General features: G+C 32.6%; 1 protein-coding gene across 1 annotated transcript in view; it reads right to left on the bottom strand.

Moving 5' to 3' along the window:
* The window catches only part of LOC111002107, a 28415-nt gene extending 1368 nt beyond the window's left edge, over positions 1–27047 (bottom strand). Inside the window, exons 1-6 of the mRNA XM_022272216.2 lie at positions 26941–27047; positions 3351–4235; positions 2832–2935; positions 2564–2750; positions 2372–2431; positions 346–535 (exon numbers count right to left, since the gene is read on the bottom strand). Coding sequence (XP_022127908.1) covers positions 346–535; positions 2372–2431; positions 2564–2750; positions 2832–2935; positions 3351–4176 — 1367 coding nt within the window. The 5' untranslated portion in view covers positions 4177–4235; positions 26941–27047. The remainder of the gene's footprint in view (positions 1–345; positions 536–2371; positions 2432–2563; positions 2751–2831; positions 2936–3350; positions 4236–26940) is intronic.
* Between the last annotated feature and the right edge of the window lie 245 nt (positions 27048–27292).

Here is a 27292-nt window from a genome sequence, read left to right as displayed (position 1 = left end):
CACTCGTGAAGCCCTCTCGGGAAATGTCCCAATTAGCGACACAAGAACGTTTGACGAAAAAACGAGGACAAGTGCGGGTGTACGGTGTAGATAAAAACATTTAAAGTTTGTAAAGCTTTATGTTAAAGTAAAATTATATTTTACTGCATAATGTTTCACAGTTAAATCTATAACTGCGTATTAATGTAAACAAAATATTATTTGCGAGTGTAATTGAAACGCTATATAGCTTTTGCTAGTATTTAAGTTTTGAAAAGTAGAAACAAACTTAATTGCTGTAGAATACTAATCACAAACAACTACTACATTTAATTTTATGTACAAGCTTAATGAACATTATTTTACCATCCCATAAGAAATGCAGTGAGTGAATAGGCCAGTATTTTCTCCGGCACCGATGCTGAAGAATTAGAGTTGCGGCTAGCTAGCTGTGCCCACAATAGCCAACAAATACCAGCACCCCCTGCTGCACCTCCCACCACCATATAGACAGGTAGACGAGGCTCCGCCGGACAGTCCCGGATGTATTGAACGCCTATTATATATTCAGACAGCCATGAAAATAAAAATATAAATTTCAACAATACGACGAACGGCGCTACGATACCGAATGCCTACTAGCTACTCCTACATATTGTCATGCAGAATTCGTAGACTTGACAGTTATTAATAAATAAGGTTTTTATGGGGGTAGACTAATTTGTTTGTTCTCTGGCTGAGTTCACCATAGCGTATTTTTATCCTAAGTTATAAGATGTAGGTAGATATATGATGATTTCATTATTTGTATGTTTTAAATGTCTAATTATTCGATGGTGTATTATGAATGGTTTATTGTGTAATACAAATAAAGTTTATAAAAGCTTTTAAATTGGAATTCTAATACTAATTATAAGATTGATGTACAATTAAAATGCTAGAATCACACAAACTGGCAAGGTATCTAGAAAATTAGAAAATGCAAAATCGATACGTTAAATTACACTATTTTACAAAATAATGCATGAATAGACAATTTGGACATTATCGTAGATATATATTCACTCTTTTCCCGTATTCCCTGAAAAATATATAATTTTGAAATGTGATTTACGCTTCAGTGAGTAGTAATGATATTATTTTTAAACGAATTGTGTATCTTGTTTGAGTTTCGTTAGACTGAGAGCTTGTGAATTATTAATAATCTTACATTTTATGGATTAAATTATCGTTGACATTTCTGACTTCAAGTTAATTTTCTATGCTCTTTGATAATATTTCATTATTATAGAAATACATAGCTTTTTGGAAAATTTTAATCAAAATTAAAAAAAAAAGGTTTAAACACATTTCTGTTTCCATTTATCTAATCGATTAGGTATATAGGATTTCTCTTTATCTCGATTAAACTCCGTCAAATGCGATTTTTTTCTCGTACACACAATATTTACAATCAATTTTTCATACTAAATAATGTTAAATTATTTATTCGCAAGAATATGGCAAAAAAATGTTATGGTCTAATCTTCTCATATTCCGCCACACACAATGGCATGAAAATTTTTCTTACATAATCAAAAGTTAGAATTGGACATAGTAGTTATATTTTACATCACATTATTAATAAATTCTGATATTATTTATTATTAGTATTATGATAACAATATATGTTTAGTGAATGCTTATTTATACTGTTCTAATGTATGTACCAGTATATTAATATTTCTCTTTTCTCATAATAATAGTTTGATTCTTCTTGTATGCATATCTTGATAGTATTTAGGTTTTCTAACATATATACAATTAGAGTATATAGATGTTATAATGACAAGTAAATTTCAACATATTCTACTAATAAAATATGAATTGAATGTTTATTGTCAGGTAGATATTAATTGGAATGCGTGCTGAATATTCATGAAAATACCCGACACCGCGTCTGGTTCGGAATTTATATTGTATGAGTTCGTTTCAATCAATGTCCTGTTTTGTGTGTCATACATACACATACACAGGCTTTAATATTTACATGTGAATTAATTGAAAATAACGTAGTTTGTTCTATAAATATAAATGTGTAGTAGCTATAAATAGTTTTTATATTGATTTTACAGAATAGCTTATGAACGTCACTCAAAAGTGATCTATGTACTTTTAAAACTTCTTGTATAAATAATACTCGTTCAATCGCATTCCAAATCTGATTTTAAAATTATTGTTATTTTAACAGTTCACAATTTCTGTTCCAGGTCCACTTTGTAATGTAAAGAAAAAGCGTTTATGTTCGACCACCGCCTTGTGAAATTTTTATTTTGTTATTAAATTGTATTAATACGCAACCATTTCAAGTACAAATGTTTGGCCTAAAATAGGTACCGGTATAATAACTTACCCATAATCATCATTATCACTGGGAGAGTTGACAGGACAGCTAAAAATACTGTCATAACAACTGAAAGAAACATCACATTTAAACTTGATTAAATTAAATGTGTGAATAATTTAAACGGGAGTTTGTATCTACATTGTTTATGTTTATTTAGAAAAATATCTAAACAGATTTTGTCGCTCTTAAAATACTTACTAGTTCTGTTCATGATTTTAGCAGCTCGGCAAACAAAATCTATGGTGCCTGTTGCTTCCATATTTGCATCTTTTAGCTGATACGCTACTGAACCATAAGTAGTCAAACCCACGCCCAAACCCAGACCCGTGCGGTCATTATATTTGGTCTGTTCCCCGCAGAGTCGTCGTTGCTCATCACCTGACACCTGCATCAATTGAGATAAAATATATAATATATGCTATTATTAAATGTACCGTCTTAATATAATATAACAAATAAGCCTTACTTGGCTGACAGAACTTGACGCTCTCCGCGATCCTGTATCTGATAGGCCGGTACCTTGACGACCTCCCAAAGACGACCGATACGGGGAGACACGGCCTCTGCCACCTTAGAGTTAAATAACATTGTTGATAGTCTTTCCCGCTTAGGGCCTGTTTCACAATGTCCGGATAAGTTCTAAATAAGCTATTTATTACTTATTGGTAGGAAAACATTATTTTTGCGTTTCACGACTGTCAGATAGCGCTATTCGACATGAAATACGAAGTTTCTTATTCGGAACTTTTAAATTTGGAATAATTTATGTGTTGCATAGCTATTTGGTACTTTATCCATACATTGTGAAACAGACCCTTAGTCTAAAGAATATCAGATGTTTTCAATTGTATTATAAATCAGTTAATGTTCGTTCGTTATTCTGCAAAGGTACAGAGGTCAATTTGCTCTTTTTTTGATGTTATAATATTAATCTCTTAGTATTGAGTATATAAAAGAATGTTAAAATTAGGACCTAAATACTTACCAGCTGTTTGGCTTTCATCACTTGCTCTCCTTTCCCTCGAAACTAATGGTTCTTGAAAAGTTAACGTCAAACTTCCCCTGGGGCTTAATCTTGACGCGTCTATATCTCCAGTGACTAAACTGCCTCGGCCACTTCTTTCAGACGGAGCAATACTCCCCCTTGGGCTCCTTTGGCAATCGGGTACCAAAGAACCTCTAGGGGCCCTATTCAATTCCGCAAAGTCTTTTTTTAACGCATCTGGTGCTATACTTCCTCGAGGACTTGTTCGAGGACTTGGACCCAGGTTCTTTTGATTTCTTGCAGGGTCAATTTGTATGCTTGCAACCGAATGTCTAGGGCTTCTACCGACATCTGGCACTAAAGAGTTTCTAGGTTGGTTCCATGATGTCCCTTCAGGGATTAAACTTCGCCGTGGTGTTCTAGCAGATGCATCTGGAATAATACTGTTGCGTGGAGAGCGATTAAAGTCTTGTGGGTTTAAGCTCAACCGAGATCCGTAGGCCTGTTCGACGCCTAGATTGTTCCGTGAGGGTGTGAGTGTGTTTCTTACAAGTGTTGTTTCAGGGGTGATAGAGTTTCTAGCTGACCGCGTCTCTGGTACGAGGGAATGACGAGGACTCCTTTGATAGTCCAGTGCTGCATCAGGAGCAAGACTCGCCCTTGGGCTTCGTTGTGGTGGAGGTTCTAGTTCATCGTCTGTTTCTGTAGTTGCTAACGACGCGCGTCTCGATGTTTGTGCGGAGGGTCTCGGCGATCTGGTCTGAGGCGACGTTGCCGCACTTCTTGATGCCCTCCGGCGCCGAGACGACGATGTTCTGTGTAGCATTATTATTACCTACGTTTAACGATACATCATTTATTTAATCCTTTCAGCTTTACAAACATCTGTAACAAGAAAAAAAAAGGAATTTTGAAAATAATCCAAAGATTAGCGCTAAGAGTGCATATTATTATTATTTAACGTTAAATCGCACATCATACATCGGACATACAATGTACAACAATAATGTGTCGTTAATTCTGAAAATGACCACATGTAAAGAACCTACTTCTTAAATAATTTTTTTCATAAAACTTTCTTTCCTCCATAAATATGGACGGTACAAGCTTTAAAACTGAAAAACGAGCTGAAATATATTTCATATTCAATTCATGAGTTGGAAACATAGTAAAGCTGTCTGAGACCTCAATTTAAACTTTGAGCGAAGCGTCCAATATCTAAATTATGTTTGAATGGCTCCGAAGTAATCACTTAATTTGCGTCCAAGATGTTCCTAAATGCGGGAATTATGTTTTAGACTTTAATCACAACTTCTTTTTAGTATAATGCAAAACGTGACCGGAATTATAATGGACTTTGATCTTTAATTTAAAACGAGGAAACAATATTGATAGATAATCATTTATCAATGTCACTCAATCTAATGAAATGTACTTTTGTGGTGGCTATTTACAAAGCTTTAACGTAGAAAATAATGTATACACGCAGCTGCAATTAATCGTTGGAGTGCACCCAGTTGTTCGCAGTGGTTTATTTATGATTTTAACGATTAGCTTATGTTGATCATAAAATATATTAATATGTAACAGTAAAGTCTAAACAATATTATTTAGTTGTGATTTGTAAAAATAATTATTTCGTAAAACGTAATATTATTTTCAAGACACCCCATTAGCAACCATAAATAGCATGTCTAACAAAAGGTTTTATCCTGGCCTCATTTATCCCGTAGTTGCGTTTGATCCACATGCCTTTTTGGCCACCCTGGAGGCAGCAGTAGCAAATTATTGTATAACAATAATTTGCTACTGCTCTCACAAGCCTAAATAAAAAGCTTCGACTTCAACTTTTAAACTTTTAACGATTAGTCAATAATTAGTTAGCCTCCTAAAGTAATTAGTGGCTTCAGCGAGCGACTCTCACCGCTGAGGCCTAGTGTTGCCCAAATGCAAGACCAAGACGAGACTTAGACCAGTCTTGGTATTGGTCTTGCGTCAATACACCTGGTCTTGATCTTGGTATTGGTATTGCGCTCTCAGTCTTGGTCTTGGTCTTGATCTTGCAGCAAGAGTCTCGCAAGTCTCGCAAGACTTGCAAATACCTATTAGCCTATTGCTATTTATTCGTCACTCATGTCAAATTGTAAACATTCACTCCGAAAGCAATAAAAATTTAGAGTACCTAGCTAGGTAAATGGGCGAGAATAATAAATAAGATAGACTCGAAGCGGATCTCAATTAGAAATGACTGAAATTGAAATAAAAACTCATATTTATAAGCACACAAGCCGAAGACCGACAAAGAAAAATGCGGCATTCTTTGATAGATAGAATAAATCTTTGAAAGATTAAAAAACAGAAGTATCAGAATCAAAATCAAATAGGTTTTGTGCCTACGCAAAAATAAAGTGTAGATAATTATGCAAATAATATTGTTTATTATGTTCCTTTTTTATTGGAACTATACGTTGCCTGCTGTTTTTATGGAGGTTACTAGCTACTAGAGTAGATACGATAGAAGTTGATAAACCGACACTGCAAATCTCGATTTTTGGAAATGTGTGATTTTAAAACCAAATGCGTAAAGCAATATGACGTCGCTCATATTTGGAGTTTTTCCACGTTTCAAATTGGTTTAAATCACCCACTATCGAGACAGCGTGTCAAATGCTGTGATACACTTGTTGCAAACCGCGGCGTCTTTGTCGGTAAATTATCAAATATGTAGGTATATAATACACCGACCGACCAACAGTTTATTCGCAGAACGTCACATTTTCCCAATCAACCTTGAACCTTATTTCTCTAGTGATAAAGTTGAAAATTTGATAACGCCCAAATCTCAGTTTGTCCTAACTGCAAGACGCAAGAGTATTGCAGGCTTAAGTATTGTCTTGCTCAAGTATTGCAGGCTTCAGTCTTGGTATTGGTCTTGCTACGATAAGGCGGTCTTGGTATTGGTATTGGTCTTGCAAAAATGCAAGAACAAGACCAAGACTGCAAGACCAAGACCGATTTTGGGCAACACTACTGAGGCCGTAGATTCGTTTCCTGGCTGTGCATCAATGGCCTTTCTGTCAATGTGCGCATTTAACATTCGCTCGGTAAAGAAAAACATCGTGAAGAAACCGACTTGCCTAAAACCCAAGTAGTCGACGGCGTTTGTCAGGCACAGGAGACTGATCCCAGTTAATTAATTGACATTCATCATTAAAATGACACTGTTGTATACTAAACATATCTACCTATGTATGTGCGCAAATGGTACAAAAAGCTTGTCTTCAGATGTTTATAAAATAAACTTATCATTGAAATAGATGGAAGTTAAATTTGCCAATACCTTTATTTTTCAACAATTTGCTTCTAATCATTATAATTGCTAGAATTTACAGCGACGTCTTTAATCGCAATTAAGTTTATAAAATTACATTAATATTATATCATTTTGAAATGTGGTTATTGCTTATTTACGAAGGCACTGACGATATTAAATTCAATTCAGATTTGATCAGATTATACTTGTAATTGAGATGTCTAGACTTGGCATACTTTATATTTACTTAATGATATATAAAGATATTTCTACAAATTGTGAATAACGTGGCATGTCAGACGTTGATGACGTTTACGATATTGTAGACGATTTCAACATAAGATGCCTAACAAAGTTAAAAGACGACACATGTTGACGTATATTCTGTAGGAGTTCATTCCCAATGTGCAAATCGAATCTTATATTCATAGAAGTGAGTAAAAAGCATCGTTTGAATATTTCGTACACCTTATTATGAGATACTGAGAGAAGTGATTCATACATGAATGTATCAATTGAGTTTGATTTGTAGAGTATAAAATATTGAAGCTCCGTGTATTTCTAGAACTTAATACTTTTCAATACTTATTTATAATATTTTAAATACAATGTGATAATACAATTAATCCAGTTCTGCAATTCTATCCCTTAGAATGATTAAGATTATCTATGCTATGTTTTTGTAATTGCAATATATAATTGTTAAAACAACACAACCCCAATGGTGAATGTATACATAACATATTTAGTTTACAGTATATAATAATTACAGGTAAAATACACATTTCCTTTCTACGTCATTAGTTTTATCCTAGGTTCGTAGATAGCAATGAAAACGTTAGATCGAGATATCAACCTCTTTGTTGAATTAATTGGCCAGCTGCTTTCCAAGTAAATCGAAAATAAATAAAGAACTGCGTCGTAGCAAAGGGTTGAATTGCTAATTTCCTATAACTTTATTGGTAACGTTATTCCGCGTATTTCGTGTTATATTATGTTATTTCATTCGCATAATAACGTAATGTTAAACCTGTTTATTGTTATAATATTCGCATTTCAGATGGCTTATCAGGATTACATTTCTTTATTTGATGAATAACGCTTGATATTACCCAGATATTTTGACTCTACTTAAACACAGATGCGTCCAAGTCAAGTCCGGCCAAGAAGTCTATCGCTTGTTCCCCGCTTTCGCATGCACGTCCAGCTCAGGCGGAACGTGACATTGAGTCATACTATGCTCGGCTCAGGCGGAACGTGACAATGAGACATGATTTTTTCGTGCAGCTGGCGTTCATCGATTTATAAGACGTCACGTCAACAAATTAATAAATATGAACGTTCTTAGCGGTTATTCCGCTCAAACTGCCAGTGATCGTTAGAAGTTACTTACTAGCTTACTCTTACCTGCACTATACAGCAATAAGTATAGACTACAATACGTTTTTCTAGTATGCATTTATATCTGTAAGTATTACAAATCAAAACATATAATAATATCCTCCAACACAAGAGGTTATTTGCACATTTAGTGAAAAAGCCTTTCACAGCGAAATTTTGAACGTAACTCGATATTGTGAATCGAAACCATAACTACAAGTCTAACGTCGAGTTAATCAGAGTATATTTTGGAAAATTGGTAAATATCGAGACAATATTACTTTGTTATAGGAAACCACTTGGGGGTGATAATAATTCTTATTAAAAGTGTTTTAGTAAATTGGGTCGTCAGTCCCCTGCTACCGTTAATTTAGAAAATGAGTGAGATTGAGGTCGGTTTCATTATCTTACTATCGTTCAACGATAGATAAGCTTTGTAATTAAGTTTAAGGTCTTGTATTTCAAGAGTAATTGTTTGCCTTCGGAGCTGGTTAAATAGACACTATATGTTTTTGTCAACAATTATAATATTATACGATTCACTTCGATGTTTAAGCCTGTGCTTTCGCCATTCACCATTTACGTCTAGCTAAAATAATTTAATTCATTTTTATTATGTAAATTAAAAACGACATTTGTTTTTATTACAATTTGTTCAGTATACTTATAATGATAGATCAAGCTGACATTTTTATCCTTATCAATTTAGAGTGAAATTTATAAATATGTTTATATTAATTCATAACTATTATTAAGATTTAATAAAACCTCTATCCTATACAGCACCACCACCTAGCAATACCTAATCAATGTAAGAACAATTATTAACAGCTCGAGTACCGTATTATTTTAATATTGATTTCACTTATATTAATCTAAAATATTCTCGTAATGTAATAAGAATTAAAAAGCGCAAGAATTTGAATGTTATGCAGCGTACACAAGAGGAAATAAAAGGAATTGTATACTCTATCTATGAATATAGATTTAACGAGACACGTATAAAGGTTTTATTTCTCGGTGTTGATTCCGTTATAACAAGATAACGATCGCACTAAAATGTTATAGAGATTACAGATTGTTGCTAGCGTTTTATACAAGACGATAGTATTACTACTTAGCGAGTAGCAACATAGATTTAAAAAAAAAATACGTTTATTTTGGAACATAAGATCATCATGGTATCACTTATTCCACGTCATAATATATATTGCTATTCGCTAATGCATAAACAAATATTTCAATGATTAGAATGAAAATACTATTTTCTTAATTTAAAAGGATGGCAAACCAACCCTGCGGAATTTCATAAGCTTTCCATCTTGATTTTTTTTATAGATATACAAATTGCTGATTTGCAGCTTAGAGTTTTTTGTTGTTGACCCAACCTCTTTATTGAAATCTGTCAACATACGATGCTTACACGAGATACTTTATTCGCTGGAATACTTAGAAACGGTATATCTGATTATTGCTCTTGTTTATGTTCTACTTTAATTGTTTTATTAGTTTTAGTTGCCTTATAACATTAAAATACAATTTTTAATTGCGTTTAAGGGCCTGTTTCACAATGTCCGGATAAGTTCAAAATAAGCTATTTATTACTTATTGGTAGGATAAATAGTATTTTTGCGTTTCACGACAGTCAGATAGCGCTATACATCATAAAATTCGAAGTATCTTATTTGGAACGTTTATCTTTCGAATAATTTATCTGTTGCATAGCTATTTGGCACTTTATCCATACATTGTGAAACAGGCCCTAAATGTAGCAAAATAGTAAATTGTTTCAAATCATAGTCGTCATACACTTTCCAATTTCAATTTTCATTTGTGTCGTACAACGCCTGTCTTCCCAATTTGCCTCTGAGTGTCCCTTTATCAAATTAACTCGCCTCTATTTCGTAAAACGATGGAATTGTTGATTTCTAACGGGATGGATTCAATTATTCTTATTGTTTTGTATATTTTAAAATGTTTGTATTTATAAAAATTATAGGATTCATCGTTACAGTGATTGATTGATTTATTTAATAATACTTCGACAGGTTTAAATATGAAACAGGATAAATATGAAAATGATATACTATTGGGCTCTAAATCCATAAAAACCTTTAATAGAAAAGCAAAAACCTTAGAAAGAAAAGCGAGAAGCGATGATGAGTCCAGACAGCCAGGTCTTGTTCTTGGTAATAATTGGTAGTTTTAAATACCGAAGCCACATCTTCGTGAAAAGCGAGAAGCGTGATAATTGATATAAATACTGAAACTGATAACTGTTATCTAAAATACAACGCGTAGATAAAAACTTTGTTTGAATCAAATACAGATAACAATATAAAATAATAAATAATAATAAAAATACCATGAATATGATTAATAAAATTATTCAAAAGGAAGATCAGTACAGCTTTTCGACGCTATAGGCATCAATTTGTCTTTGAGTGGTGGTAATCCGAAAATATTATAGAGTATTAGGTGTATTTCACTTAGTTGTTACTAATTCCACAGGAATTGATTATAATATTAAGTAGCTTCTTTTCAATGTTTAAAAACCAAAATTGTTTTTGGGTTAATAGCGTCCAATGGGGGTGAAGATTTATTGGCCGAGTGTAAATAACGATTAGTAGTTGGGAACACGCGACCACCATCTAATTTTAGATTATTGATTTTTAGTACAAATTATAGATATTTGTACAATAACGCTAACAAATTATGTGTCGAATGAGGGTAAAATCGTAGACTGATTGCTATGAGGTAGCTAATTAGTATATTTTGAATTCGATCGGCATTTATTTATTACAAAATAGGTCAAACCAAGTAAATTTCACACCAAACTCCACTTTTCAAGTTCTATTAGTTGCTATTTACAGCGTAATCTTGTAAAATGTCCAGTGAAAACCGTTGAATGTAATCTGTTTATCGGAGAAGTAAAAACGAATATAACCAAATACTAACTATCAAACCAGCAGTTTGATCTGATTAATTTCATTATCAAATAATTATATGCTACATTATAATTATCGTATCAAACAAAGAATTGTTCATACAAAAAAAAAATTCATTACTGTTTCCTAAAGCAGCAATCAGGAATAGCGTATTCCCACTTGATACATCTCTCTTGCTGAGACATAACAATCACAATAAGTACTCATCGTCTATCAATTCTTAAAATTATAACTTTTGTATCTGGTCTGGAAAAGTACGAGTTATTGCGAAACTCTTATTAAAACTTCGTCAGCACTACCTGACCACCCGCGATAAAACAGAGCCAAGTGTAATATAGTAAAGGAAACGTTAAAAAGTGTATACATCTGTACACTATAACTACACACATACATAAAGGTTTAGGTATAAGGAAAATAGGTAAATCTAGAGAGGTTCTGATTTCTATTTCTGATAGAAAAACACTCCATATTGATACATGTACAAAGCTAACTGTCAAAAGTTTACATGTATATCTAAAAGTATAGTATAGAACTATATATCATATAGAAATTTCAGTCCTGGCGTTATTAAAGCGAGTTATTAATAGATGTCATAAGAGGCTTTATAATTTTAAAGGTTTACCGTGGTGACGACGGTCTCAGGGGTTGTTTGACTTAAATAACTTGTGGGTAAACAAACTTGAATTGTTAAAAGTATTAGATAATAAAAAACGTAGAAAATAGATTCCTTTCTCAGTTAAGCAATTAGCTTGATCGACTACAGTTTCCGGGTTTAAAATTTTGGTTGGAAATTTTAAGTATTGTTACAGCTTCTATTACTGTATTATAGACAACGTAACTTCTTGGTCTTGTATCAGTTCAGGGCTACTTTCCTATATAATATGAACAAGTATTCCTGGAGTTTAAATAACATTTAAAAAATAATAATTACATAATAGATCTTTTCTGCGAAACCCATACATTTCTGGAGTAATTTAATATTATTAAATTTATACCTATATATTTACAACACTATCATTTTGCTTATTGTAGTATTTTTTTATTCAAGATTTTTTTTTCATTGGTAATGAGGATATGTCTGTGCTGTTCACCTGCGTATCGCGCCAGAAGGCGTTTTGATTTCGGGCATGTCATGTATATCATCGATAAGGATCGAGCTTCAGGTGTTGTTATATAATACGTGACATAGTCCTAGCGTGAATCTTCCTTTGTCGTGATAAGATTTTTTGCGGCTCCATACACACTTTGTGCAAGGCCATCCCTGTAATCCTACTTTTTTATCACCCCATTCCATCTTGTATTTTGATAATGAACTAAAATCTGTAAAATGGCGCAAAATCGAAACAACTTTTTAAAATAAAAAATTCGTACGAGTTCCGAATTCAAAATAACTCAAAAGTCGAAAAAACTACAGTTACTAAGTTTTATCTATGGCCAAACTAGTTGTATACAATTAGGAGGAATACATCAATTTCAACTACATATTTACAAATCGTGATTTCATAGTTGATTGATATTTAAGTAACGATAAGTGTTTAAATTTCTTGTTAATCTTGTTTACATTTGCATAATGTCAATAGATTTTTTTGCATAATTATTGGTTTTTTCGGTGCCCATTAATTAAAAATGAAAATTTATTCTCTAAAGTCATTTAGTAGAAAATTGGCAATAAAATGGAAGACTAGGACTGATTTCATTCGAACGATAATATTGAATTACGCTTCTAACTCATATTTCAAAGTGTAATTATTTGGTAAACAATTGCCTGTGAACTTCTTCATTTTAATATCAGGGATGACCCAAAACCCCTGTTGCTTGAAAAAGGCTTAATTCCCGGGCGACGCAGATATCTGAACTTATTACAGTTTAATTACATGAACACACGTTTATTCAAAGTTCATTTTTGTGTACGTTTTAACGAGTTTGCTTTCATTTATACAGGCGCCGCGCTGAGTTAAACTAAATACCTAAATCAAATAGTAGGTAAACCTCATTTAATCCCTAACGGCAATTTTTTTTTGGCACATGATTTCCGACATCACCTCCAAAATAAAATAATTCATATAACAGACGTAGAAATACCTAAGCCCCATGCCCATCTATGGGCTTCTAGGACACACAACCTTCTCGTACATACAAACTAAACATGACAAAGCTTCTGGCAAGCCTTTGGATTATGATAAACGTTGTTTCTTCTGATAAATTAACGTTTCCTATTATTTCATTAGTCAGAACTTAGCATTAGGTACATAATAATTCAATTAATAAACGATATTCATGATTTAAAAGGTAGTATAATAATTGCGGTATTAACATCTCCAATTGAATTGATTAAAAAATGTGGCGAAAGTTTCTTGCCAGTTCTTCTTGCCTGTCTACACTCTTGACTTGCTAACTAGTAATAAATGTAAATTTAGACACAATTTAATATATTTTCTGTTCGTAACGACAACTCGGTACATACCACAGGTATATACGTTTTTAACAGTATAGAAAAGTGCATCTAAATAAATAACTGTCAGAACATAAACGAAGTTAGAGGCAAATTGAATGAGAGCACTCAGCTTGCATTATCTATATAGCACACGCGTCGCAAAAGCTTCCTTTTTGACAGCAGTGCTGCATTTTTAGAGCGTCAATTACTTTCCTTTTAAGCTTTATTTTCTAGAATATTTTAGATGCGGTTAAGCCAGGTTATATAACCTATAGGGTTTTTCATTTATGAAAGTCTTCTTTAGGTGCATGAGGGTATATTTTTAATGGCTGAAACATCACGAAGATGTGCAGCGTTTTTGGCGAAGAAAAGGGAGTGAGCGTTTGAGGCCCATTGATGGAGTGAGAAAGGGATATCAAGAAAAATATACGCTATTGGTGTATGTATTGGTTTAGAAGTTACATATTTGAACTTTAGATGGCAATTTTGTCGTATAACGTTTTGTACTTTATACGCTCGCACATTTTTTATGTAATAGAACGCACGGGCAGGAGGCTAATGTGAAGTGAAACCGCGGTTCAAGGATACTCACATTTCCAAAAGACTCGTAAGTGCGTTGCCGGCAATAAAAAGCAGGTTCGTGGCATTCATTTAAGAGCGATGCTGTATATGTTGCCTTTCGTTACTTACATAATAATTATATAACAATATTAATCTATTGGAGCATACTTAAAAGGTTCGTTCACTTTAGTCCGCATTTTCAGTATAAAGAATATTTAAATAAAACATCTCGACTTTACCTTTCACACAACATTGTTATCACTTGCAAGTTTGAAATAAGACATTGGATACTGCACATAATAAAGTTATTTCAAAACTCCGAGCAAGTCGTCGAAACTAATAACACCTTATGGAACAGACATTCTAGAAACAATGCCGAGTCATGTATTATTTACTTTGGTAGAACCCTTGAATTTTTCAGTTTATTGAAGAATATTAACTATTGAAATGCAATGTATGATATATTTCATTAGTATAAGAGATTAATATGCTATATTTCATATACTGGCAGTATTGGCAGTTGGCATATAAGGCGGATTGAAAATATTGATCAAATATTTACTAAAGATTATTTAACTACACGAAATAATACACAAAAAGACAACAATTTTATTATATTTTTGGGTTACGTATTTATAAGTTATGCAATAAAACCACCTATTACCTCGCGGCACGAACAAATCAAGATTCGGAAAACGTTGCAAAAAAATTGGTCTGGTAAAACTATCAAACTGCGAAACGACGAAATACGAATTATTGAATTTTAATACGAAACATCATCAAACAGTATTATTATATAGCTAATTATAAGTCACAAACAAATATGGTGGACAAAGCTAATAACAATAATAGTAAAATATCATACGTAAATTAATATAATATTTTACTTCCATGGTATGTGGTACTATGAAAGTAAATGTAATCGAAGCAGTTGAAAGTCAGAATTCTCTGAAGAACCCAAGCTTAACGTGTTCATAAAAACAATAGCGAAGTCAAATTGGATAAAATATTCATGGAAACAATCACCTCTGGCTCTTATTGATCTCGTATTCCAACTCGGAAATATATTCATTCATTTTACGGAGTGATGATTTTTAGCTGTGCCCGATAGATGTGACCCTATAGAGAAAAGTATAGAAAAACTTATGGCTTATGAATATATCGGGAATTTCTGTTAAATAAAAATTAAAGGTACAATCAACCTTCTAGCTTTTACTAACGTCTAACAAATCAATAAGTATTGGTAGGCATTGAAGGATCACCACGTACTTACGTACATATATATGTATGTATATATATTTCCTATAATACAGGCTTTGTTGCATCGTGTATTTGGATTTCTTTAAACAGATTTCAGAAAATTATGAAGAATTATTATTTAATACTAACCGCTAGAAAGAATATAACCAACAAAGTAAAGTCAAAAACATAATCCTAAGTAGCCTCTTATCTTTATTATTAATCTCCAAATAAAGTGGTTTCATCCCAAAGCAATAAATCTGTTGAATTAATCAGATGACTTGTGCCTAAGTACAGTGAAGGTAATAAAATGTCCAAACAAATAACTGGAATCCTTACTGATTTATTTGATAACGAAAACGTTTAAATCTCTGTCTGGCGCTTGATGAATTTATTGCTGAATATATATGAGAATTTACTTCTACTGAAAATGGAGATGAATATCTATAGTCACTAGTTTTCATTTTCTTTTTAGTTTTCATAATGTTAGTTTTTGAAAGTAATAAAAGGAAAACTGATAGCATGTTCTTGTCTTACTGTACTGTAAATATCAATGTCTATGCTTCGTATACTCTTCTATATTTCTCTCGTACTCGTCTATATTTTGACTTTGGCAAGTCAGTACATTTATGAGAATATTTTGTAGGTGCGAAACAATATAGATCTTTAAAAAGGATAGTAGCTTCCATAATTATAGTACTCTTAATAAAGACAAAATTAGCGCAGCAACCACAAGGCTGCATAAACGAGTAATTCTTTCCAAGGCAATTGTATACGTTTTTTCAACAAAATCTCTAGTGAGATACAATTAATGTTGTCAATAAATAAATTTATTTTGTACATTAAAGTTAAACTGCAATGTATATTTAATTTTTGACGTTCATAGTATGATATATATATATACACTAGGTTCATGATGTTACCGACATTAATAAATTATTTAATATTTGATTTGTACTTTACGGGTCTTAAACATAATATAGTATTGTTGGATGTGAGCATAGAGTTTTGATAAATAATATACCTATATAAGACACAAACATACAGGCACAGTGATTATAAAAATAGTTTGTGGGCAATAAGGGCTGCTAAGAACTGGTATTTATGAGACTTAAATGGTATTCTTAATATATCCCATAGATGTATTCTGTTCTGACCTTTTTTAAAAACGCGGTATTAGAAAACTTTTTTTTGTATTTCAAGTCTTTATGTTTATTTAGTAATATAAATAGTTTAAAATTGCATGTGAACGTCAAAAAAGAAATATACATTGAATGCTTCTATTTTTACATTTACTGCCTAAAATAATTATTAAGTAAAACATTAAAACAGAATGATATGTTTCCAATAAAGATATTTATAGGTAAGAAAATCAATGCTGAAAGCTTGAAGTAAATCTATGCACTGAATTAAATTGAGATTGACGTTATCCAGGCATTTTGTAACATTTTCCGTGAAAATGTAGGAAAATATTCCGTTCGTTTACTCGCGCAAACAGTGATGTCAGGTGATTGTGACACGACACAGCACGGTCTTCTGAACTATTGGATTTTGACAGGTTGAACGAAGGCTTCATTTGTTATTTAAATATTTCACTTTATCTGTTTATTATTTTTAAAATAATAAATAGTACGTCATCCATATATACACTTAAAATGCTACATAATATATTTCTGTTCCTGAAGAAACCTTATACATTTTCGACAATTTTTCTTTGTACGAACAACACATGATTCACGCATGTGTTCTATTTGTAGGTGAAATTTTTGTTGCTAATCATACAATCTGATAATTAAACCTGGTAATTTATTGGATTCAAATCACATTTTCATCTAGTACATTACGGTACACACATCTAAACAGACGTTGTTTAAAGAATATTAATTATTTTTTTAATGATTAAAATAACTCTACGAGGGCTTTTCTCCACACCAGCAGCAGCCTTACTTATCACGATTTATAGAAACTGTGCTAAATTCCCATTTACAATCGTTAGTCTAAATTACTCTGTAAATATTTGATTGCATCTACTTTTATCTATTTGTTAAATCGTGATTTTAGCTATAAAAATATATGTCTTCTGGAAGTACAATTAATATTAGATGAAGTCCAATTATAATAATTATCGTTGTCGTGCGACATTTGGATTATATTTTAAAAGAAGTCAACAAACTAATTTTGGATGTCAGCATTCGTCATTATCTGCAGGTTTTGTTTTTGTTAAGATTCAGGTCGTGCTCTCTCGTTATTGTGCCTAGATCTCCTTCCCCGTCCACTTTGTCTGTCTTACCCTCTTTTCCCGTTAATTTATATTTATCTTTTCCTATCTCTCCCGTAATATATAATGTCGTACGTTGTACATTGAGATACGGATTTGAAAGAATCGATCGGAGTCTTGTATTCAAATTCAAGTATGGATGGAATTTAATATAATATGTGTATTATTATAGTGATTAACACTTTCTAAATGTTAATACATATTGAAGAATAATGAACTGCCTCTATGAGCAGTGTAGTACATTCATTCAAATAAAAATACTGCCCGCTGTCACTGTACGTATTATCGAATTCCGTAGGATTCTGACAGGTATCATTGTTTGACATGTCAGAGATGACAAAACTTTTTGGCCGGGCGTATTTTTCAATTTCAATACAAGTCTGAACATCTGAGACTATACATACATTTTATTTATTAGTCAATGTATCAATTTTATTAAGTGCGGTGCTCCACATTAAAAGTAGTTTAAGCGAAGCGAGTGATAATTAGGTCCCTTTTCATGACAAAATTTTCGTAAAAAACGCACAAGTAAAGATAACATTTTATTTTTTTAAATAGTATACTAAATCTGAAATTAGAAGCAGTGTTGCCAGCTAAATAAATAAAATAAAATATATTATGCGTGATATTGAAATATTTGCTATTTTTGTATTAAGTAAATATTAAGATTTACCTTTTTGTAGGTAAAACAAAAAATACTTAGCATTTCATTTTTAATTACTCTGAAATGGGTCGATTTTTTCCCTAATTCCGTGGAGAACTTGTTTAGTAGCAACACTTATGAAATGTCAGAATTTCACGGAATCAAAAATCAGAGCATAGATCTTTAAAACTACACTCTTCAGATTCCACACGGACCAAGTGGCGCGGAGAATATCTATTTATAAAATAGCAATCGTAGGTATAATCCTATCAATAGTTGGTCCCAACCCACAAAAGTCATTTTACTTGTAAATTGGGAGATTACAAGTCCTTTCCCCTAAACCTTTCAACTAATCTCACGAATGGTCCACAGTTTCGAGATACGGCTCAAAACTATAGAACTAACGATTGGCTTTACCAATGTATAAATAGGATTGGTTTCATCTCAGTTGCTATATAAATGCATACTGTACGGTTCAGCACATATGTTTTGTTCTAATAAGAAAATTGTATATCAAAATCGTTCTTGTATCATAATTTACATTTAGAATAAGCCTTCACCTTATCATCAGTTATTTTTATTTACACGAGAGCTAAAAAACAGGCTGGAACCTTTAACCTGATTTGAGGGATACGATTGCCCATTTGGACATTTACATGCCAAATGTAATATGAGTAAGTTATTATCATCCAACTTAAAAGTTTGAGGGTGGAGCTTAATTCGTGGTTATCTTGAGGCCGACACAGCAAGCAGTTTTCAAAAGCTGAATTAATCAGATTTATCACATTGATTATTAAGTGTAATAAAAGGTCAGAGTTGATAATTTGCCGAAGTGACACTTGACAGAAACGTCTGTTATCGACATTTTGACATTTTAATCTGGGACTCTTTTAATTACTCGGGCCCTTCGCTTTCGTTCTGTCCTCCTATTGAAATTTAGTTTGTCATTCGTGTTAATTTCCCCCAACACTACCCGCTAAATTAAAAATTCATTGTTTTATGTATACAGTGGCCTGAACTTTCTGTATCTGTTTCATGATCATTTGGTATCTAATGGACAAGTCCTCACGATGTTTACCTTCACTTTACTTTAGAGCGAATGTTATCATATCAGTTTGAAAATCGTCGGGATGGTAAAAATGGCAGGTTACGCCAAATTTACAAAGTAAAAATATACAGTTGGCATTAGCTCATTATTTAGTTACTTTGAAGCACACTAAACAATTTCTATAAATTTTTAAATTAAATAATAGATTTTCTCGTAACATTGTTAGTGTTAGAAAAGCTTACCCTGATTAATCACAAGTACATTAGCTGGTAATTGGTAATTTAGCGGCGCCCTGTTGGCTTCCTTCAATAATTTAGTAATTAAGCCAGCGGTTGCACGGACTCCAATTAAATTCAGCGGCACGCTGTCGATCACATTATTATTATATCACGGTCAGAAAAAAATTACCGCATTTTCTTAAATAAAATATTCTAATACTGTTTCATTAAATTAATATGCCAAGTATTTGTAGAATAGAAAATAATATTTGTGGTAACATACATATTTAAACTTGATTCGTAAAGTTATGGCGTAAACGAATAATAATATTAAATATTTATCGAAGGCTTTGATCAACCAATTTACTTTAAAAATAACTCAGAATATTTATGTTTTTTTCTTAAAATTAGACTAATTTTTACTTAATAGCTGAAAGAAAATAGAAAAAAGGAATATAACTTTACAGATTAAACACTTTTGTATTTTATTCAAAACATACCAATTATTTTAGAATAAATCAGAATAATTATGAACTTCAACAATGGCCTTATGTTAATTTTTAATCAATGAAAATGTTATTTTTGTAACACATTGGTAAGCTAATGCATGACAAATAGGAAAAATGCCGCTTAAACAAGTAATGGCTTTACTGTGTCGCGGACCTTAGAGTCCCAGAAAATATATGTTAATTATAAGGAGGTAAAGGAAATAAGTACAAATTTCTTTTTCTTTCCTTTGTGTTTTTTAAATATCTCGCTATTACGTAGATAGAACTTTAGTTTTGACATAACATTTTGACTTAAATGCACTATTCGAAACACAACATTTTAGTTTAGTTAATTTTGATTTGGATGGTCCAAAATATTGGCACTCGACCGATCGACACATTTTTTGAGTCACTCATGTTTTGGAGTTCCGACTCGGGATAGGCCAACATACAATCGCCCATGGATAAAACATATTTTTGATCTTTCATCAATTGTTTCCACAGCGTAGCTTTTGTGTGAAAAAATTACAAACATACATACAAAAACATAAATGTTTACTCTTTATAATATTAGTATAGATAAGTTATAGAATCATGGTTGATCACCAATAGACGTGGAGTTTTAAATCTACGTACTAACATTCCATTCATACAGTGAACGAAACTTTGTGAAGAAACCGGTAAGCCATCCCGAAAATTTAGGTTTTTTATTATGATGTAAAGCACGTGTACACCAACTTTTTAATTGGATTTGTAAAACTGAACCTTCTTAAAATATATTAAGCCTTATTGAAGTACGTTGTAATTAATAAGATCTTCCATCAAATCCGAACATTGAAGAGGTTTTCATTAAACTTTGCTTAAAGTTGATTGGAAATTTTCTTTAAAAAGTAGTACGGTCAGTTCTGAAATGTTTCTACAGATACATATCAATGAGCTTAGCTTCTTACTCGAACTTATTTAAACAAGGTTGTAGTTAATAGAAAAACGTTTCGTTTCTGGATTTATGCAAATAGCAATACTACGCTAAAGTGCATAAAAATGTTTCGATAAATAGATAACGCAGAAAAATAATATGTACGGATGTACCTAAAGGACTAGTAAAGTACAAATCGCTTTTACAATTTAATACAAATATACCCGTAAATGAAATAAAAAAAAAATTTAAAGCCCAAAAGTTTGGCCCCTAGACGTTCTCGCTTTGTCCATTCTTCCATAGACTATCAAAATAAATAAATAAAGCGACACTTCTTTTTTTACGTCTCGGATTTTAGGTATTTTATGATCCTTTGTCAATTTAAAAGGCAAATGAGTGATCAGTCTCCTGTACCTGACACCGTCGACTTTTTAGGAATAAGGGGCCAAGCCACACGATGTTTTTCTGCACTGTATGACTCGAACGCTAAACCCAATAAACTTTAATTCAACACTGCTCATTACTCGTTGTAGAAAATATAACTTTTTAAAATGACAAATTGCTACCGTTTTAACTTTTCCCGCATAATGTAAACTAATATTCTCTCAAAAGCAAAACTTATTTAATCCAAGTAAAACGACAAAGCGCTAGAAAGCGCCAGAGAAATTTTGCGGAAATGTCCTCCTAACTCTGGTGTCACGAAGCTTAAACCATTTAAACATACTTCATTTACTTTGAGAGTGCCAGATTAACTTTACTTAAGAATGAAGCGATTTTAAAGGAAAATATAAGGTGAAATTCTTGCTCTTGCGATTTTTCTACTGAATTTATACAATAATGAGATAGTATTTATTTGTTAAAGTGTACCACGTCATTCATAATGTATATGTTACAAGCTTTATAATCTTATTTTAAATATAAGACAATTTTGTTAAATATGAATTTTATACAAGATTTAAATACAGTGAAATTACTAGCCAAACAGTGGAATAGATAGGCGCTTTTTAAATTTGATCAGCCCGCTACCGATTATATCCAGCTTCGGATAAATAAAATATTTAATCCGTTATATTCGAGTATTGCAGCATCTTACAACTTTGTAAAGGTAGATAATATACTGCTCAAAAAGAGATTTTTCTCCTGTCTATAATTAGATTTAAATTAACTTGTACGCTATTTTTTACCTTGTTAATTTGTTAATTACTACAATTAATAAAAAAATTCAATTTGTATTTTTTTTATTAAAAAAAAATATAAAATGTGCATTGTAGACGAAAAACTAATTGGTGATAAAAAAGGTCCATCAAAGAAATATTCTTATATAGTTTGAATATTCGTCTTTAGTGACTTTCAGTAACGTGTGTGGCCTCCATGAGCCCTAATCACGGCTTGACAACAACGCGGCATGCTTCGTATGATCCTCCGAATATCTTCTTGTGGAATTCGCTACCATTCTTCAATCAACGCTTCAGTGAGCTGCTGCAGTGTTTGAGGTACAATCGCTTCCGGATGCGCCTGTCAAGGAAGTCCCAAATGTGTTCAATTGGATTTAGTTCAGGGCTCATGGAAGGTCACTCCATTACACGGATTTCCTGCTGTCGTAAGTAATCTGACGTGATGGCTGCAGTATGCGGCCTGGCATTATCTTGCATTTAAAGAAAATCTGGGCCCATACCATATTCTGCGGGCCAAACATGATCTTCGAGCACATTTTCAATGTAAGGTTGAGCACACAAGCGCCCGGGAACAACGACGAGATCTGTGCGCTCGTCCAAACTAACTCCGCCCCAAACCCTCACAGAGCCACATCCAAATTTGTCATATTCCTGGACTGCTGCTGCACTGTATCGCTCGCCTGGGCGTCTGTAAACACGGAGACGACCATCGCAACGTGTTAGACGAAATCGTGATTCGTCAGTAAAAAGCACTGGCCTCCATGTCGAAGTTGCCAATTAGCGTGATTTTGCGCGAACTGTCGGCGAGCTTGTCTATGCTGAATTGTTAGACGCACAGCCCGAACTGGTCGACGTGATCTCAAATTGGCTTCCAACAATCTATTTCTTACCGTCTGGTCGGAAATTTCTACACCTGTAGCCGTCCTTAGTGTATTTTGTAGATCTCTTGCAGTTGTGGTGCGGTTACGTAAAGCACAGTTGACGATGTAGCGATCTTGCAAACGTGTAGTTTTTCTCTTTCGACGTTGACCACGCCTTCGTGAGTATTCTCCCGTCTCACGGTATCGCTTCCAAAGTCTGCAGATAACAGAAGGGGCTACTCCTAGATCATTTTCTACATAACGCATAGTTCGACCCTCTTCAAGCAAAGCGATAGCTCGGGAGACATGCAATTCAGTCAGATCTGGCATTATAACCTAAACTCACTCGCTTCAATGAATAACAATACTCAAAAGGCTCACTTCAATTTATATTAATATTCAAAAGATTCAATCTTTAAAAAACTTTCAAAAACTACTTAAAATGTGTTTTCTGTGATTAGAAAGTAATGAAAATTCAAAGACGTCACTTTGTTTTTAGGTATTTCTAGACACAATGCCACTTTATTATAGGACTACTAACCAAAACGCCGATGCTCTTTTGTTTTTTATTTGCTTCGACAATGCCTTAACATTATCTAGTGGACAGTAATAATTAAAACCTTAAGTAAAAAGTTTAGTTCTACTTTAAAATCTTGTTCCGCTAATTGTTTTGAGCAGTATATATTAAATGGAATTATACTTTATTTGAGCAATGGCAAACATTTTAAACTCACTCCGCTAGGAGATTATATTAATGGAACTAAGAAAATATCGTTGTAGGTGATTAAAGTGCATCTATATCTAGACTTAATAAACTAAAATACATTTCTTATATATTTTTAAAAAGTCTTACTAGAGTGAAGAAATTACACAAAGCTCAAGCTTTACTTGAGCTGATTCTGATCCCGCAAATGTTGTCAGGTGGGAAATTCACCTTCACGAACAAGGCAGGCCAAAGAAATAACGTCTGAAAAGTGTTTGAGGTACACAAATGAAAACTGAAATAGGCATTCAATGTCTTTTTTTTAAGTACTGTAATACATGGTGGTTTTAGAGCAACTGACCTGATCTACGTGCCAAATAGAATTACGAAATAATGATAAGTAGGCATAATTACAAATCGAATTACGAAATTCCAGATTTCTACAAATGAATACAATCATTAAAAAGTTCTTGGATATATTTTTATATGTAAATGTAAATCCAGGTCATGATTTATTTGAAAATAATCGGTCGAAGCTTGCCAGGATTATGCCTGTTCAGACTGACATATTAATAGCTCTTTGTAGAAATACTGAAGATTATATTGAAATAATAGGTATTGGGATAATGTGCGAAATTTATTTGAAAAGAAATACAATATCAAAATCGGTCCACCAATATTTTAATTTATTCGTAAGAAGCTTAAAAATCTGTATTCTTTTTAATATTGTACTTTAGTAAATGAATTAAATAATGCGAATTAAGAACGATTGCGACTGCTACATTAGTTAACTAGATCATCAGCTGGGTCCTAATTAATTCCGGAATAGCACGTAAAGTCAACTAATTTGATAGTAAAAGGCTTACATGTGGTATTGACAAAGTAGTGTTTAAACTACATTCAATGGAAGCACCCCCGAGACAGCTCAAAGCGAGAATCCATTGTGCATCAACTTAGCAATCCCGCAAACGCCATCCGCACTAATTTAATGAGACTCGCTTGTGTTGAACAATTTATTTAAAGGGTGCTTAAATACTTGTGGCTAATTATCAATGAAAATCAAACTTTTCTGATGAATTTAATTACGAATATTTACAGTTTATGTAAAACTCTAGTGCTCTACAATCACAGGTTTAGTTAGCAATTCAGCATTAAGGCGCAGAAAAATCCATTGATGCACAGCCGCGATTTGAACGATCGCCTTCACTGTTGTCACAAATCACAGGCTTACCTGTTTTAATAATTCACACAGCATATTGACACAAAATTCCAATAGTCAATTTCCGATTGAAGCAGACATCTTGTTTCGTTTGCTCGGGATAAAATAGTAGCAGTAATAATTAACAAAATAACAATAGAGGCTCAATCAATAAATCCAAATGCCTTTAGCTTTTTCTAAAAGACTTGTTAAGGTTCTATTCTATTCTAGTAAACGGGTTTCGTATAGATTTTCAAGGCGTATTGTATGTTATGTTCCGTGTCGGGCTGGCTATATCGTGACCTCTTTAATATTAGATAAAGTGCTTCCCTAAGGAAATTATAGGCGTAATGTGATTCTCCTCCTGGCCCTAGGTAGGTTTACTATATATGTTACGACCATACTCGTGGAATTCTATTAAATCTTTTATAATTAAAAACATTTCAGTTGTGCGAAGCTAGATAGAATTGTATTGAGTATATATTTAATTCCAATGCAAACAATGTATAGGATGTAATTTATAAGCCATTTACTTAATATTTTAATAAAATGGAGTCTCTGAATAAAAGATTGGCACTTGAAATAAGAAAAAGGACTGGACTTACTGGATAGAGATCTATAGGACGACAAAAGAAAATTGATCAGATGACGTTATAAAAAGCGGGGGAAAACTGGATGAATGTTGCTGACGACAAAGAGAAATGGAAAAAAAACTAGACCAGTAAAAAATTTAACTGAAATTTTTAAATCTTATACTAACACAATTAAGAAATGTAAACTAATTATTATTTGTTGTATGTACTCCTTAACAACTCTTTCTTAATAATAATAATAATAGAGCAAATACTTGTCATAAGGCACAAAGAATCCATTTCTTCTGTAGATGTTAAATAATTTAATTCATAATGTTGCTATTATGCACCGGTTCTGTTAAACTATTGTACCATATTATTAGACTTAGAAATTATGATAAGAAAACAGCAGAACAACAATATACAACTTCCGAGTGTAGGAAAAACAGAGAATATTTGCTTGAATGTGTTTGTTATCCACCCACACGGTAACATGAACCAGGGTGTGGGTGTGATTGTGTAACCGCTAAAGCTATATACTTTATAAACTACCTTTTATGGGAAATGAGGAACCACAGTTGCTGATAAATAATTAACTTTTGAACATGTCAGCTTCGTAGTACAGCTATTAGTTGCACTGTTACTAATAATTGTATATATAACTAGCGGCCAGTCCCGGCATCGCACGGGTAGACATTTATTTAAAATAATTGAAGATTGATATGTTCTCTAATATAATAGAACATTTTTTTGCTCTATCATCAATAGTTGTCGCAGCGCATGCGATGAAAGATATTTTGTAGGCATTTTCTTACACCTTTGGTAACATTATTGTTGTAGGGATCCTTATCATCTTGGAATGAAAGTAGCCTATATTATTCAGTGTTATGTATCATTCAAATTGGGAAATAATGCATTAAATCAATACAGTATTTTTTGAGCTAATTCGTTACAAACATACATACATACAAATCCTCTTTATAATATTAGATAGATAGATTAAAAAGTTAAATTGCTCGCTAGTCAAGGTCTGTAAAACAAAAAAAGCTCCACTCCTGTGATTTTTCTCAGATTTATTTTACAAAAAAGGCGAACAGAAGAAGAAGAAGCGGTAGCAGCGAATAGAAAAAGAAAGAGACAGAGTCAGTTGGAAAAAGCTGCAGAAGGCCTTTACGCGTGAAGGGGTTCCGATCGACGGTACCGAAGGCTAGGATATAGGACAACAAGACAAAAATAATCTATTGAATATGAAAAATCTAAGCTGTGTACTAATTTTTTTTTTGTCCTGATTGAAAATTAAACGGAAACTTTATTATTATTGTTTATATTACATCCTTTTCATTTATTTATTTATTAAGTAATGAAAACGTATGAAACTATCATTTATACCTAAACAAGGAAAACATATACCTTTCTTACATAGCAACATAAACATAGGGACAAATTGTATGGCCTTTTCACGGACTTCTTGGTTTGATTATGTATCTTCATACAATATATTCATAGAATTAAGATAAACTTACGTCAAATACATCATTAATAGTACTTTTATACAACATTCTCATTCATTCCCCACACAAAAGAAAAAAATGCATAAATATTAAAAAAAAACTTACCTTGAAATATAACTTAACACAGTAACAAAACTGCCAAAGTCACTCACACATATAGAAACGAAACAAATCGGCGTATAGTCTACGAGATCTCGTAGACGTTAGCTACGAGCGCGCGCCCTAAAGGTACTGAGCTACATCACGCTTACGGCATACTATACATACTGTATTGTACATGCAGCGATTCAAGCACACATTCGAAATATACTCGATTTAAAGCATAAGGACGCCCGTCCATGTATTAATTATAATGAAAATATGAACCAATTTTAAATATTTGTTAATAAATCTTTTTGCCGGACCCCTAATCAAAGTTAATACAACACTGTAACACTGCTTTCAAATTCTGCTATTT

This window comes from Pieris rapae, chromosome 3 (assembly GCF_905147795.1).
Source record: "Pieris rapae chromosome 3, ilPieRapa1.1, whole genome shotgun sequence".
Taxonomy (NCBI): Eukaryota; Metazoa; Arthropoda; class Insecta; order Lepidoptera; family Pieridae; genus Pieris; species Pieris rapae.
This window is presented reverse-complemented; position numbering and strand designations above follow the sequence as displayed.